We start from the raw sequence: 16,211 nt of genomic DNA on the forward strand, positions 1-16,211 counted from the left end.
GACCGTAAATGATAATAATAACGCTCATAAAGGTTTAAATGTACAGAAACATTCTCACGCTATGTGTATTCTCCTGCAACTTGTTTTTCCCCGGAATGGATGCTTGTAAGATTTCCTCATGTTGACTCGTGTAGATCTTGGTCATTCCTTTAACTGCTGTCATGTTTTCTGCTGCATGAAGAGCCCACAATACACCTTTCTGGCACCTGATGGATGGACACTCGGGTGTCCTGTTATCAAACGCCATGTGGCAGGAGCATCCCGTGTGTGTCCCCTTGGGTAGAGGTGTGAGAACTCCAGGCTTAAGACCCGACGGGAAGGTCCTCTGGGATGCAGAGGACAGACGTGCTCCCCTCGCCCAGACATTCCAGATCATTCTCCAGGAGCCTATGTGTGTGTGTTTGCCCACGTCCCCATCTCTCCTGGGTAGTATCTGACTTTCTAGGGCTCCAAAGCTGAATGATGTAAATGCTAACCCATCGTGGTCTGAATTCTCTGTTGACGGTGGTTTTTCAATCAGACGTACAAATGTTAGAGATGGCCCTCAAAGTGAGTGATGAGATTTTACCTTTGGACAGTGAGACTCGTGTGATGACAGTGGGCACAACCAGGCAGGGACGGCCGTGGAGGAAGCTTGCAGGCGGAGGTGACATCGAATGTGACTTTAGAAGCACAGAAGGGGCAAAGGACCAGCAAGCACAGTGGGCTGGCCCTGGCTGAGGCCAGAACCTCCCCATGTTCGCGAGGAGGACCCAGGATGAGTAGTTCAAAGCCATGGCTATGAAATCAGAGTGCATGTCCAGCTATGGTAAGAGAGAATCACATGTGAAACCCTCACTTGCCTCCCATCCCTCTCCCGTGGGGTCCTCCTGGCGGGATGATTCCTGTCGGCCCAGGATGGCTGCGGTGAGCATGGAGGTGGGCACAGAATCTGCACCAGCTGCAGTACCGGGGCAGAGGGCAGAGGCCATGGGGGGGGGCGGCAGGAGCAGGGGCTGCCAGGCCCGGGGCGGGTGGGGATGGGGCCTCCCTCCTCAGCAGACCGGGGACACTCTGCTTTTTGGAGACTCCGGGTACTGTGACAGGTCAGAATTCACATTTTGTGCTCCAGAGAGGTTTCCTGTCTCATGGCAAGCTGGGGATGCCCCCTGGGTCATCAGATGTTTAGCCCGCTCGGTCCAGAAGAGACAGCCGGGCACGGTGCTGAGGGGCTCTGGGAAACCTCTGGCCCAGCCATATGCTCCGTAGACCATCTCCCGCCCCAGGTCTGGAGCACAAGGCACGGGGCCTAACATGTGTCTGCGATCCCGTCTCATCCGGATGGGACCTGGAATACACACTTCACCAGCAGCTTCTTCTGCGGCTCATTGTGGTTTTTAAGTAGCAAGAACCAGCAGTTCCGAAGGTCGCCCAATTCAGAAATACTGTACTCTTAGCAAAGTACCCCACCCAGCAACTCCAGGAATCGCACGAGGAAGAAGGGCCAGACTGAGGAGGGCCCCAACCTTGCAGCAGACGACGTCGCTATGCCCCAGGCTCCCTCCTCTCCAGGTTCGTGGAAGAACTCAAAAACTATTTGCCTCTCTTTCTAGTTATTACCTAAAAGGCAAACCTGATTATGTCACTTTGCAGCTCAAAGTCCTGGGGTGACTCCCTATTGCCCTCAGCAGAGAGTTTTTTTAAAAAAAAAGTTTTTTAATGAAGTGAAACTCTTTTTCAAACCAAATATTAGAATCCTAACGTCAGAGGCAGGTGTAAGTGGTGAATTTTACTACCTGTCTGTAAGCTCAGGTTTATAATCTTCCTGTAAACCATCCCATGCACAAGCTAACACATGTGGGGGTCCGTTGCAAGTCTGGATTAGGGTAACACCCTATCAAATGCTGGCCTGGGTCTGGAGAATAGATCGAACTTGGGGCCCTGGCCGTTAGATGCCTGATTTCAGCATCTGGGCCCCCGGGCACTCCCTGCATGGCAGAGCCAGCCATCCCCAGCCGTCTCTGGCCGGGCCCCAGCCCACATCTCCAGGCTGGGGTCCGTCTATACTCCCACAGGCATGAGGCATCCATCTGGCTGAGTGGACGCCCCTCCTCCCTTCCTCCAGGACTCGAGAGGCCACTCATCGGCAAGATCCAGCTCCCTCAGCCCGGGTGACCTGCTGGTGGGGCATCTCATGAACCGTTATTAGTCACCTATCACGTTGCATTGTCCTTGGGCCTCTCCCCGACGGTGCTGTGAGCCACTCACATCCTGAGGACGGGCGCATCTTCTCTCCTTACTGCCCACCATGCACGCAATGCCGTGCATAGGGGAGGCCCTGAATTTGTCATGGTGAAAGGGTGACTAAATAAGGGAACCAATGATTTTTTTTTTTTTAAATAAAACTTGCCGCCTTTGGGTAACTAAGAAAAATTAAGGCTTTTCGTCAATGCTAATCAGAGATGCCCCCCTGAACGAAACGTTAAAAGTAAACAATTTCCCGGGGACCCAAGGCACACAATTCACTCTGGAAACTTCTTAAAAGGACGAGGTGAAGGCCCTGCAGCCAAGGATGTTTCCCGGAACTTGGGAGCAAAGCCTGGGTCTCTGGCTCCCATGAAAAACGAGGCTGCTTCTTCCCAGATGCCCATGGAAACAGCCTGGTTATTTCAGAGCTGAAGGAAGGGCCAGTTACAGATGGTTTTGTTGTGAATCACCAACAAATGGAAGAAATTCTGGGTTAACAAAATGTAAATTTCAATCTGCAAAGAAACCTCAGCACACAGTTCACAAGATAGTAGAGGGTCCAACATTTCTCAGCGCAGAAAAGACAGGGCTGTGGCAGGCAGGATTTTTTTTGTTTTGTTTTTGTTCAACCTCTTTGACGTGTAATAAAAACAGATGAAATCAATGTAATTGCTATTTCCCCCTGAGCTATTATCTCTTTAATCACGGCCGCTTCCTTACCCAGAATGATGCCGTTGGGTTCCTCTGGCGGCTGCCACACGATCCGCACGGACGTGAGTCTCACTTCTGGGAACACAAGCCTCACTGGCGGGCCTGGGGCTGGAGGGAGGAGAGGAAACCTGTGAGCCAGGTGCCACTATGGTGTTATGGGGGAACATGACGAAGGTTACATAGGACTCTGTGGACTGGCCGAGCATTTGTGACCACGGGTGACTCTGTTCATGGACCAGACACTCAAGGCCTTGAATGACTTTTGGAATCTAGCTGGCTCCGTGTGGCCCCCTAATGATGTTGAGAAAACACCTCATTTAGAATCCAGCTCATCTGCTTTTCCAACTTCCAGAAGCGGTGCTCACAAACCGTGCTGGGAGCCCATGAGTGCAAGGGGTGTGAGGCTGCAAGCACATCAAGCCCGAGGTCAAGATTCCGCCAATCTGGGCTGAATTCTTCTGGGGGCTTGACACCTGCCAGCGGTGTTAGGTAAATCAGACGGCCTAAAGTCCCTCCCCACTGACAAAGTGACATGTTTACAATGAATGATTTTTCTCGTATGCACCGTCTTAGGAAATGAAGAGTTGATGCGCACAAATGCACAGAATAATTCTGTGTGGTGTGGCGCCATTGCCTACCACTGTCATAGCCCTCGTAGATGTATTTACTTAAATGGGTAGGCGAGGGGCGCCTGGGTGGCTCAGTCGGTTAAGCGGCTGCCTTCGGCTCAGGTCATGATCCCAGAGTCCTGGGATCGAGTCCCGCATCGGGCTCCTTGCTCAGCGGGGAGCCTGCTTCTCCCTCTCCTTCTGCCTGCCTGCCGCTCCCCCGCTGTGCTCTCTCTCTCTCACTGTGTCAAATAAATAAATAAAATGTTTAAAAAAAAAATGGGTAGGCGAGTGAGTGTCAGAACCTCTGGTTGGAACTTAATGGATTCCCAGATAAGAGGCAATGGGCTCGGAACAACAAATAGGATGATGTGTGTTACAGTCATTCCAGGGCCACTGAATTCTGCCTCTGGCTATTAAGCAGAGAACAGTATTTAAAATTTTAAATCTGTGTTTAAATAAATCTGTGACCCTTGCGTTTGGTAACATAACTGTAAGGAGGCTACAGGCTCGCATGCCAGGACCAACTGCACAAATATGCAAATTTCGACGGCAGCCTTATGTGGCCTCCGTCCCCTGCGCCGTCCCCGTGGCTGATCATCTGGATCACACTGAAATGAGGGAGTGGAGAGCATGCTTCTACTCGCACCGTGGGAGAAGAAGGAAAAGCATTCTGTGAATTCCAGTCTCTACTTGTGATTGGCCGAGGCTGGAGGTCCGTTTGTGTAACCCGGGCCGTCATGGCTTCGCATAGTTCTGCAACCTCGAGGCCACTGTCCCCCGTCAGGTCCCAGCCCCCCGAAGCTCTGCATCCAGGAAAGGACAGTGTGCAGTGTTCCTAACTCTCCTCGACTGAAGCCCAGCGCTGGTGCCATCTCCCAGCAGAACACAGAGAACTGGTCCGCTCAGCAGCCGGAGCACCGTGGGGGCTAACTGAATGACTTCTGCGGCCGTGTATCAGGAAATCTACAGTTCTTCCATTTCTGTGAGAAGTTTCTGATCCCTAAGGTGGGTGTGTGTGGGGTGGGGAGAGCAGTATTTTCCCCCAGAATGTACACCCCCTCCCCTACTATTTGCTATAGTCCGCGTAACAAAAATGTAAAAAGAGATAACCTTTAAGTGTTTGACATCTGCAAAGTGGAAAACCATATTTGCTGATGATTTAGACTTCCATAAAAACAGAGCCGTGAAGAGGTGCTTGTTATTCCGGCCTGGAGGCACGAGTGTGGGGAGTCCGGGAGCCGGTGGAGCCCGCCCCACTCCATGCAGGAACTTCTAGGGACCTCTTGGCGTGCAGACCACGGGAGCGGGCGCACCACAGAAATCGAGGCACCCAGGCTGGGAGTGGGGCTCTTAACCCGACCTGTGCGGATGCTGCCAGCCGGAGCAGCCGGATGTTTTCTGGCCCCCACCCACCCGGCCTTTACTGCACTGCCTCTCGCAGAGTTATGACCGAAATGTGCAGAGGTTCCTAATTAGGCTGTAAAAATTCACTCCGGGCTGAAATTGGCCATATAAACGCTCAGTGGCTGAAAAGCAATTCTGTTTTGTTTTCCTCAACCAAAAAAGCGGGGGAAAAGGGTTTGAAAATTAAGTGAAAAATGACAACCGTCCAGGCTGTTTGGGCTGTTCAGGCACACCATTACCGTACCGTCGTCCTTGGTCCGCTCCAGGATGAGGGGAGAGCTGGGGACTCCATTGCCGATGCGGGTGAACGCCAACACCTGGAGCTCGTACAGCACGAACTTCCGGAGACCGGCCAGGAGCGCCGACTGCGTGTGGTTCCCTCGCACGACGTGACTGCAGGGCTCGGGGTCCAGGTCTTTGGCCCGGAACAGAATCTGGAGTGTCAGCACACAAGCGCGCGCGGTCATGGGGATGCAGGGTGCCAGGAAGGGGCCCTCTCAACCACACGGCACGGACCAGCCAGCTGTGGTTTCTCCCCCACAACCGTTGTGTTTGAGGCTTGCGGATCTAGTTTCTATACGCTATGGTACTTCAGGGGGAAAATGCACTCCAGAGCAGAAGAGGACCTGGAGTTATGACCCAGCCTGTGGCTGGGGGAGCTGCCCTTGAGCCATGAATGACAAGATCTGAGGCACAAACAGTAGCCACACTGACCACGCCCACTAGAACGAGGACTCGGTCACAAACGCAGACATTATGCTTCCTACAGAAGGAGCCAGCGCCCCGCTCGGTTTCCCAGCTTCTTGGGAAATTGGGCTCCTGCCTCAGGAGAGTTGCTGTGAGCCACCAGAAGCCCAGGCCGCGGTCCCCCTGGGCTCCATGCTGCTGCCCACACACAGACACAGCACCCTGGGAGGCTCCCCTCCACAGCCCTGCCTGCGCCTGCCTGTTTGCTCAGTCCTCACTCACAGCTCACCCTTCCCAAACCAGTCCCTTAGTCGGGGACCCAGAGACCATAAAAGATGGCGGTCCTCAGGGAGGAGCTTGGACACAGCAGGGCAAGCTCTCTTCTCTGGGACCCAGGTATGTGGTGTGGAGTTCTGGTCACTGCACCTGCCCAGTGAGATCATCACATCCAATGGGGCCTGAGGGAGCAATCTGAATGCCCAGGAGAACAGGTGGGGAAAACCAGAGACTAGGGATCGAACCCACAGAAAGCCTGGGGCTCCCATGCCCGAAGGCTGTGCAGGGTGTAGCAGACGGGGGTGGCCCTGCTGGTCACATTCAGGAAAATCCATCCTGCTGCTGGGGGTAGGTGATGGAACACAAGCACAGGTGGGTAAGTGTAGGTAAGACTGAACCCAGCAAGGGCTCCTGGAGAGGCAGGAAGGCACTTGCCCCCTCCTGCTGCTGCCATCGTCCCAGACTGCTCAGGATGCTGGCGTGCCTATGAGCATGCAGGTAGCCAAGAACACCAACTCGGCACGCGCTGGGAGCAAAGAGCATCTTACAAAACCAAACCCCCTTCCTTCTCAGACCAGCCTCAGAGCCAGCCACCATGATCACTCGTGTTGTGCAAGCCAGGAAGCAGAGGCTTGAGTTTAAGTAGCAGGCTCCTAGCCGTGCCTTGTTTGTGCCTGTGTTAGGAGGTTGTACCCAGGCCTTGTCCCCAGATGGGAATGAAGTTTAGAGGAGACAACAGGTGTGAACATCACAACACAGGCTGGTGCTGCAGGTCTGGATGACGTTCTGCGCTCCTTGGTCTAGGGGGGTGACACGCGGGTGCACCTGCACAGCCTAAGCACAGGACGGTCACCTCCGACACGTACCTTGTAGCCCAGTATGAGCCCGTTCTGGTCCTGTTCGGGCACGGAAGCCCACGTCAGTAAGATCTGGGTGGAGCTGACGGCCTCAGCGGACACGTTTTCAGGGGCAGCTGAAGGAACTGCAAAGGATGAGTAAGACAGATTGGTACCCAAAGTTCAAAGGTTTCTACAAATAAAGGTCCAATTTTTACCCAATCAAGTTGTCCTTGAAAGAGCAACGAATTCTGAGCATTTTGGTGTGATCAGATTAAGCCTGCAGAGGGTATAACAGAAATGTAAATCTCTTTAATATTAGCAACAAATTCCACAAATCCAGGGTATTTAGGAGCTCAATTTTACCTGAGTCTACCCAGCAAGAAAATCTGCTTGGTCTGTTTTTATATTAACTTGTGGGAGCTCCAGACTTTGATCACAAATGGGAAATCCTCACTCTCAGACACCCGTTCAGTGACATCTCTAAACGTGGTATTTTGAGAGGGGCCAGAGGTGCAGGAGAGAGGAGGGGACGTTATCATTCACATGAAGGGGAGGGGAGGGAAGATTTCCTAGGTGCTGAGTACGCATCCTGCGCTACAGGGGTCTTCAGAGCCACAGTCCCATCTAATCGCCACAACAGCCCAGAGAGCCTGGGGTTATTAGCCCCTTTCTGCAGATGGAGAGACCAAGGCTGGAGGACTCTCCATACATTCCATTTCGCTGTTTTGTTTTTTTTTTTTTCAATGAGATGGGCCTGTGCAGGCAAGCTGTGCAATTCTTGACCTGGGTATGTGTAAGATGATGTTTTTACTCCCTTCTGTTTATGTATGTCACTGAACTTATTTTAATTTGTCTTATATGTTTGCAGTGGTTCGGATAGAATGCGTGTAAGGACAAGAATCAAGCTTTTAAAAGCAAGAATTTATATTCTAGATCATCTCGACTTGCTTTGAGAATTTCCCTGTGAACCCATTTAAACTTTATTCAGACAGAAAAGATAGATCCAGAGTTCCCCAGCAAAGTCAGGGGATACAGCGTCTGCAGACAGGCACGGCGCACAAGGAACCCGTCGGCTGTGGCCTGAAGGTCAAACCACCCACGACCCTCCAGAGCCTCTTTGGTCAACTAGGAGGAATGCTGCAAGTCCACGGGGTTTCAGGGAGAGTAATATGGGAGAGGACTCTGGCATTCAGAGTGCAGAGGGATCACTCTGCAGAGGAGGGAATGGAGGCTCTGAGTGGTCACATGGCCTGCCCACATCCCTAACAAGTGACAAAATCACCACTTGAAGCTGGGGGGCCTTGAGGTGTTCACAGGGAAGCAACAGGCTCACAGGCTCTGGAGCAAGACTGGACTCCATGAGAATCCTGAGCTGTGTGACCTGGGGAAGTTGCTGTACCCCTCTGGGCCTTGACTGTCCCATCTGTGAAATGGTCCAGTGCAGCCCACCCCTCCTCCAGCCTGTCTTCTGTCTCCCCCATCTCATGCCCAGCACTGGGCTTTGCAATGAGCAGGAGATCAGCAGCTCTCTGTCCGGAAGAAAGTGAGACAATGACACCATAACGTCCCTTCCCTATGGGAGGGGGGTGAGCGAAAGGCTGGTTCCCCTCTGCAGTCCCACCGGGGCTCTGTGAATGGAGGGAGGGGTGACTTCAAGTGCACCTCCGAAGCAGAAATGCTCCGCTCACGGGGGCTCTCTCCACCCTCCATCCGTAGACCCCCTCTACATTCATCCATTCTTTCATTCATTCACACAAGCACTCTTTCCTCCTAGCAAAGCGGCTGCTGGTGGCTAGCTCACTCAGTTACTCTGAATGTACAAAGTAATGGGGGTTTGCACAATAACGCTGCTCTCTGACATTGGCTTCCTGGATTTTCTCCACTGAAGGGATTTGGTCTTCGTTTCGGGTTGAATTGTGTCCCCCTCCCCCCACCCCTGGCCTCCATACACTGAAGTCCTAACCCCTGGTAGGTCAGAATGTGACCTTATTTGGAACTAGGGTCATTGCAGATGTCATTGGTCAGATGAGGCCATACTGGAGTAGGGCAGCTAATCCAGTACGACCGCTGTCCTTCTAAGAACACCACAGGAAGAGACAGACAGCCACAGGGAGACCGCCATAAGGAAGTCTGGAGGGACATGGCCACGAGCCCAGAAGCCACCGGGAGCTGGGACAGGGCGCTGGAGCAGATCCATCCCCAGCGTCTGCAGAGGAGCGTGGTCCTGCCGACACCTTGGTGTCCAACTTCTGGCCTTCAGAACGGTGAGAGTCAATCTGCATTGTTTTAAGCCCCCAGTCTGGGGTGCTTTGTTATGGTGGCCGTGGGAAACTAATACTGTATTTAAGGAAAAAAGCTCCAGGATTCACGTAGGTCTAGAAGCGCTGTTACCTTATCTAGCAGCTTGGCCAGATCACCACGGCAACCAGTGGTTCCTGTAGACAGAGGCCGAGGGGAGAAACTAAGGAAAGCCTGAGAGGGCACGTTGCTGAGGGAACACGGAGTCTGGGGGGGGTGGGCAGGACTTGGCACCTTCTGGTTCCCAGAGAATGGAGTCATGGAGGCCCCCTGGAGGCAAAGCCCTCAGCTCCAGCCCCAAGACCGGCTGACTTCCCTGTGGCCTCCACAGCCCAGTGGCGGTCCTGCCCCTTCTACCCACCGCATCGATCATCTACTGAACCCAGGCGTTAGACTGGCTGCCAGTGAAGGTCACCCGGTGTGTCCCCAGAAGAGTCACCTGTTTGTGACTGTTTGCATAAGGGTTCAGGGATCTTCCTTATACTTTTAGAGATAATGCCGGTCAGCCCACACCTGCTAGATATGCTTTTTCTTCCCAAATATGTCAGTCGAGAGTCATTCATACGGTTGGTCAGTTGTTCAACAAAACAGTATTAATTTATCTGAGCAGCTAAGAGTCACAACAAAGAATCTTTATAATTTCAAGCTTACTCGGCTCTCTAAGGGAAGTGTGCTTGCCACCCACACCTCCCCGCATCCGCCATGCCTTCTAGTGGCGGCTCCTGCAGGTTCCACTCATGTTCTCCGTGCCCGAGGGGGCTTCCGCCATGCCAGTCACCAGGACATCACTCACACATATGCTTATTATATTTAAGAAACAAGGGATACACTGCTACCTGGATTCAACTGTGACTTAAAAGTCACAACCACTCGAAGAACAGGCAAGCCGACATTTATCGGACTTTATTTAGAGTCAGATGAGAACTGCGAAGGCGCTGCATGCCCATGACTACAGTACTGTGTTCTAAGAACCGTCCCTGCCTGTACAGAGAGAGGCCACTGTCATAGCAACACAACGCGTCTGCCTCTCCAATCCGTAACCATTTCCTGCGGGCCCATCTTTGACACCGTGAGTGCTCAGTCCTCACTACGGCCCTACAAATACTGATTTTCTAGGGTGTGGTAATATGTGCACCCTTTCCTGAAGGGCACCCACACCCCCAAAAAAGGAAGGCCCCCTGGTGAGGGGGGTGACCCAGACATGGTGCCGAGAGCTCGGCGGGGTCTCCAAGGACGGAGCCATAGAAAATGGATGCATTCCGGATTATAGTGTCAGTGGATTGAGACCCCACCAGGATCCAATCTGCCATTTAGTTACAAAATATCTGTGTTTTTAAGATTTGGTTAAAAAAGAAAAACCTCACCCATTATCTGTTTTGAGGTAGATTAAATTCCCTTTCCAACCTGCCATCTTGCATTTGGGGACAGTCCTAGAGATTCCCTTTCATGAAGAACAATCCTGATTAAAACGCTTCTCTTTTCCTTCATTTGCTCTCTCCCCTACAGGATTCCTCACTGCTCAGTCTTTTGATGTTTAGGGCCTCATTTATCCTTATATCATCATAAATCATAGGATGTCATGAAGCCAGTTAGATCGTACTTCAAAATGGGAAACGTTATTTCAGCGTGGTTCAAAATATTCTACTCTGTGCTTCCCACATCGGCTTTCCGTATGCCCATGACTGTGCAGTATGTGAGTACCCATGTGTGGCCATCTCCACGAGACACGGGCCTGCAGTTTTATTCTCCCCATCAGCTCCCTCCCCTTCTTCCCTCTCCATCCAGCTGCGTTCCACCACTGGGCCTTGCAACCCCTGCACCCTCTCCTACCCACCCCCAAGGGTTGAGCAGTGCCTGGAAGGATCTGTTCTTGGAGGGGCGATTCCTCTGCTGGATGGAGGAAGGTAAGACATCAACGCTGCTGCAATGGGGAGGGGCCTGCCGGTCAGAAGTGAGGGGCTGCCCCCAGCAGGAGGTTCTGGAAGCACTGTTCAGAGGGGGGAGATGCCGAAGCCCCAAAGGACCAGCAACATTGGAAGGGGGGCCAAAGAATGCCCCAGGTTGGGGGGACCAATGTCTGAGCACCAGTACTCTTGGGGGAGAGATCAGCCTAAGAGGAGTCCCCAGGGGCCCCCTTTTCCAGCATTAAAAATGTCCAAAGTCTAAGTCATCTCATCTTGAAATGAAGATCAATAACCCTATTATCCAATTTGTGATGAAAACACCTGCGGAACCAAATCTCTTCCAATTGAACAAACATCCCATTAAAAACTAAAAAATAATTCTCTGTAAGCCAGAACCCTCAAAATAAGAAAGAATATGAGAGCATAAAGGAGAACTTATATTGCAAGAAAAATTTCTAGACCAGAAACCTTCTCAACAAGCAAACGACGAATGAGGCAATACTGGAATCGATGCAGTTAGTTCCGGAGGCTGCCTATGATTCTCCTTTAGGTGTGTGTACCTATGTTTGTGTTGGGTTTTGACAAAAACAAACTCATTATGCCTTTTTTTTGATACCAAAGCCGCACCTCGATATTAACTAAAACACAGAAATGCCTACAAAAACAAAGAGTATTGTTCAAGAGAGTCTCCTCAGAGTTATCGGGTAGGAGGTGACACAAGATTGTCTGAAGGGAACAGAGCTAGAAGAAAGCATCTGGGGTGAGTTGACGCATAGAGTGGTCTCCTCAGCATTCTCCTGACCACTGCAAAGGAAGCTTGCAGCACTGAATAGATTTTTACAAAAATATAGTCTCACCTCAGCAATTTTGCCTTGGGTTTGCTTTGTGTTTTGAGAGCGTTCTTTGGAAACTTAACAAAACAGTATTATTTCCCATTTTTATTACATTTTATTCATCCTTACACGTCATTTAGCTTTCAGTTTTCTGAACAAAATCCTTGAAAAGTAATTTAACTGAGTGTAACACTTGAGGTTAATAGTTATTGCCTCTCAGCTCCTTCAAGATCATTCTCATTCCATTATGATTCCATTGTTCCGTTGTCTTCTAGCCTCCACTGTTCCTGGGAAGCCGGCTTCAAATCGTCTTGCCTTCTGTAGGTAAGATGCCTTCCCTCCAAGTGTTTTTAAGATTTTCTCTTTGGCTTTCATGCTCTACAGTTGCAGCATAATGCATTTTGGTGTGGATTTATTTTATTTATTCTGCGTAGGATTCACTTTTCTTCAGTCTGATAAGGTATCAATTCTGAAGCTTCTCGGCTATTCTCTCTCCATATTTTCTTGTTCTCATCTACTCCCTCCTTCCCCTCTGAATCTTTATTAGATATATGCTGGACCTTCTCATTCTATTCTTTATGTCTTTTAACCTCTCTACCATGTTTTCAGTCTCTGTGTCTTTGTGCTGTATTGTGGGTTACTTACTCATATCTAGTTTCCGGTTTGGTAAGTCTCTCTTCAGCTGTGTCTAAACCACTTTTCACCTAATGGTAGTGTTTTATTTTCAGTGGCTGTGTCCTATTTGTTTTTCATAAAAAGTGCTTTCAAAGTGGCATCTGAATCTTTACCTAAAGTTTTAATGTGCTCTTTTCATAATTTAAGACTACAGTCTTATTTTGTATTTATTCCAGCTCTTATTGGGATATAATTGATACACCACGGTGTGTCAGATTAACGTGTACAACATGTTGATTTGAGGCACTTATGTACTGCAAAGAGACTACCACCATAACATTAGCTAACACCTCCATTAGTCACAAAGTTATTGTTCCTTTTTTGCAGTGAGAACATTTAAGATCTACTCTCTTAACAACTTTCAAGCATATAATACAGTATTATTAATTATAATAACTATGCTATACATAAGATTACTCAGAAGTTATCATTTTATAACTGGAAGCCTTTAATAATTTTAAATATACTTATTACATATTCCCTTTCATACTAGCATGTATTTTAAAGCAATCAGAGCCCAATTTCCTCCCTTCCTTTCTCCCTCCATTCCTTCCTTCCTTCCTTCCTACCTACCTACCTGAAGAAGATCTTATTTTTACTCATGGTAGGGTATTTCCTTGTGTGTTTGAAAGTTGTGAGTTCGTCTTTTAAAAGCCGATTTTTATTTGGGATAAGTTGGCTGTGGCAACATCTCTCCAGTGATGTTTTCTTCTTTGTTGCCCAGAAAGTCTGGCCTAGAACCATGTTTCTTTCTTTCTTTCTTTTTTTTTTTTTTTGTCTTTTAAAAAAAATTTGTTGTTTTTAGAGGACAGTGAAATCATTTATTGGGGTATAATACATAATCTTTCAGGAGGAGTGGATCACTATTTCCCCTGGGGTAAGAAGATTTTCTGGTCAGTGAGGATGCTCTTCGTGGCCTTCCAATGATATACAAAGTGTACAATATCTGAACCATACTTATTTTAATAACACTTAACATCTGTTATTGTCCAACTTGTTTTTCAGTTTTATTTTACCCACCTTAGGGGTGTGAACTAGTATCTCATTGTGGTGTTTTCATTTCCCTGGCAGTGAATAATGTTGAGCATCCTTTCATGTGCTTAATGACCATTTGTATGTCTTCTTTGGAGCAATGTCTGTTCAGATCCTTTGTCCAGTTTTTAACTGGGTTGTCTTTTCACTGTGGAGTTGTAAGAGTTTTTTTATATACATCCTGGATATGGGTCCCTTATCAGATGATTTGCAAATACCTTCTATGATTGGGGGACTGCTTTTCATTGCTGTTGTTTTGTTTGTTTGTTTTACTTTATGGTATTCTTTGAAGCACAAAGCTTTTCATGTTAATGAAGTCTAAATTTTTCTTTTGTTGCTTGTACTTTGGTGTCTGGAACCAAGTTTTACATTAATTTCTTTTCTAGGAGTTTCTGGACCAGACAGAGTAAATTCAGAACCCAAACCTGAGCTGGGCACAGGACTTAAGAGTTACATTTCTTTTTCCTATTCAGAGTCCAGGTAGACAGACGGACACAGACAAACTCCCCTGGGCAGAGATTTCCAGTCTCCCCTTTCAATGAGGGCACAGCATTGAGGAGCCTTGTGTGTGTGTGTGTGTACAAAGGCCTTGATTCTAACTCCCCGCCTTGTGTGGACTCATGGCTGAACCTTCTGTTCCTGGATGGGCACCATGTCCTGAGTCCTGAAGCTCCCAGGATGGATGCCCACCCGTCCCCCATGCCAACCCCCCAGGGCAGCCTCAGCACCAGCTCAGCCCTACTGTTTCAGTCCCTGTGTGCATCTGACATCTGGAGATTTTCTCTGTTTTTCTTATGAGGACATCAATAAATTCTAAATCTCAAAAAATGATATTTTGCCCATAATTTTCTAGTTAGTTACAGCAAAGTTGTTTTAAAAAATATTTTCTTGCTCTGCCTATTACTGGGGTTAGAATGGTCCCCTTAGAATGTTTCAAGTCCTCTTCTTTGTCACAAAGACTCAGAGACTGAATAGAGCTTTTTAAAAATCCACGTGATGGCACAGCCACAAGCTGAACGTAGTGTCTCAATCTTTTATTTCTTTTTTTTAAATTTTATTTTGTTATGTTAATCACCATACATAAAATTTACATCTTGAAAGAAAGCCAGGAAGGCATCTGAGGCAGCCCCAGCTACTCCGGGAAACCTCTCTTCAAGTATCAGTCCTCTTGGAAGGGGAGCAGTACGCTTCCTTCTCTTCAGGAGACAACCTCGCCATTTCAGACCAGGTGGAAAGAACTGGTCTGTGTTCCAGTGCATCTTTAAACGTGACAGGAGCCCTCTCTGTCACTCCATAAACTCAAACCAGGCTAGCAGGGGTCCTCCAAACCATAGGTCAGCCCGCAAAGCCCAGCAGGTCAGGGGAACACATTGGTCCTTACTAGACTGCATCCCACGCTACCGAGTACTGACCCAAAGTATTTAGTACTTTTCTTTTCCTTCCTGGCCACCAGCAGTAACCCCAAGCCTGGTGGCTCTGCACGGACAGATGTATGCCATTTCTGGGCAGTGTTAGGGAGCAGGGGTGCCCACTCTTTGCTCTTTCTTCTTCCTTGGGTAGCTGGGCACAGATGAGGATTGGGCCTACAGCACAGCAGAGCCTGGGTCCTTGAATCAAGAGGAAGAGAGCCACCCGCTGAACAGGACACCCATCCTACTCGGTGATGAATGAGAAATGAAGCTCTACTGTGTCAAAGCAATCGAACCTTTGAGGGGCTATTTGTTAGTGCAGGGGAGATGATCTTAACCCGTCCCACACAATACTTTGTCAAGAAGAGGTCCTGAGTGCCTTGTGTTATAAAGATCTCCCTTAGAATCTCTATACACCCTTGCTTATTATCACTGGTTGTGAAATTATACCTAATTTAAAAGATAATACCACGAGTCCAGCCCCTGGTAAGACCCATGATTAATTTCAAATTAGTGGCGTGGACTCTAATGACGTTTTCCTGCAATTACTGTCGAGGCTGACCTAATTACTGGGTTGGGAAAGTGTCGGCATAGACAGTGGGGACAGAGACAATGAGCTGCGACATGGGGATGGGGGGACACGGAGCCCCATCTCCAGGGAGACCCGGGTTGGGGCTGAGCCTCCACCTCACCTGACTCCCGCGTGCGGCCCCGCACTGCCTCGCTCCAGGGCCCAGCCCCGATGGCGTTGAATGCCTGCATCTGGAGTTCGTACTCTGCCCACTCCTCTAGGCCCTCGACGGTGAACTCCCTCTCCAGCCGGTCGTTGATGACTTGTGCCAGCGCCTGCGCCTGGAGGTCGGGGCGCCAGTACTTAATCCTGTAGCCCACCGACTCAGGGTTCCCGTTGTACTGGGAATCGGGCAGCGGCTGGAAGCAAATGACAAGTGTGGTGAGCCAGCATCTCAGAACCGCCACCTGTGAAGGTCCCGAAGCGTCAGCCTGTCTTAGCAGACCAAGTCCACGGAAAACATTTTCCAGGAGGAATAGTCTTAGAACCTTTACCATGTGGTTCCCTGGAACTTTTCTGCTGTTAATTAAATGAAACCCTGTCAGTAACTTGGGCTAAACATAATTTCTTTTAATACATTTTGGCTTAATTTCGTGGGGGAAATGTTCTGAATAAATATCAAGCTGGCTCTCCTACAAACATTGAGTGCTGGCTCCGTGCTGAACCAGCTTAAGGACTTACAGGTCCACCCTGTGGCACACTGGCTTCCCTCCCCCAAAGAATATTCTTCTGTTC

General features: G+C 49.3%; 1 protein-coding gene across 5 annotated transcripts in view; it reads right to left on the bottom strand.

Annotated features, from left to right (window-relative positions):
• Positions 1 to 16,211, bottom strand: part of SDK1 (sidekick cell adhesion molecule 1) — an 887,311-nt gene that overhangs the window by 100,721 nt on the left and 770,379 nt on the right. For all 5 annotated transcript variants that reach the window (XM_027612939.2, XM_027612937.2, XM_027612941.2 and 2 more), the window contains 4 exons: positions 15,598 to 15,835; positions 6,782 to 6,897; positions 5,197 to 5,386; positions 2,947 to 3,045 (listed from right to left, as the gene is read on the bottom strand). In XM_027612939.2, the coding sequence (XP_027468740.2) occupies positions 2,947 to 3,045; positions 5,197 to 5,386; positions 6,782 to 6,897; positions 15,598 to 15,835 (643 nt within the window). The remainder of the gene's footprint in view (positions 1 to 2,946; positions 3,046 to 5,196; positions 5,387 to 6,781; positions 6,898 to 15,597; positions 15,836 to 16,211) is intronic.

This window comes from Zalophus californianus, chromosome 10 (assembly GCF_009762305.2).
Source record: "Zalophus californianus isolate mZalCal1 chromosome 10, mZalCal1.pri.v2, whole genome shotgun sequence".
NCBI lineage: Eukaryota > Metazoa > Chordata > Mammalia > Carnivora > Otariidae > Zalophus > Zalophus californianus.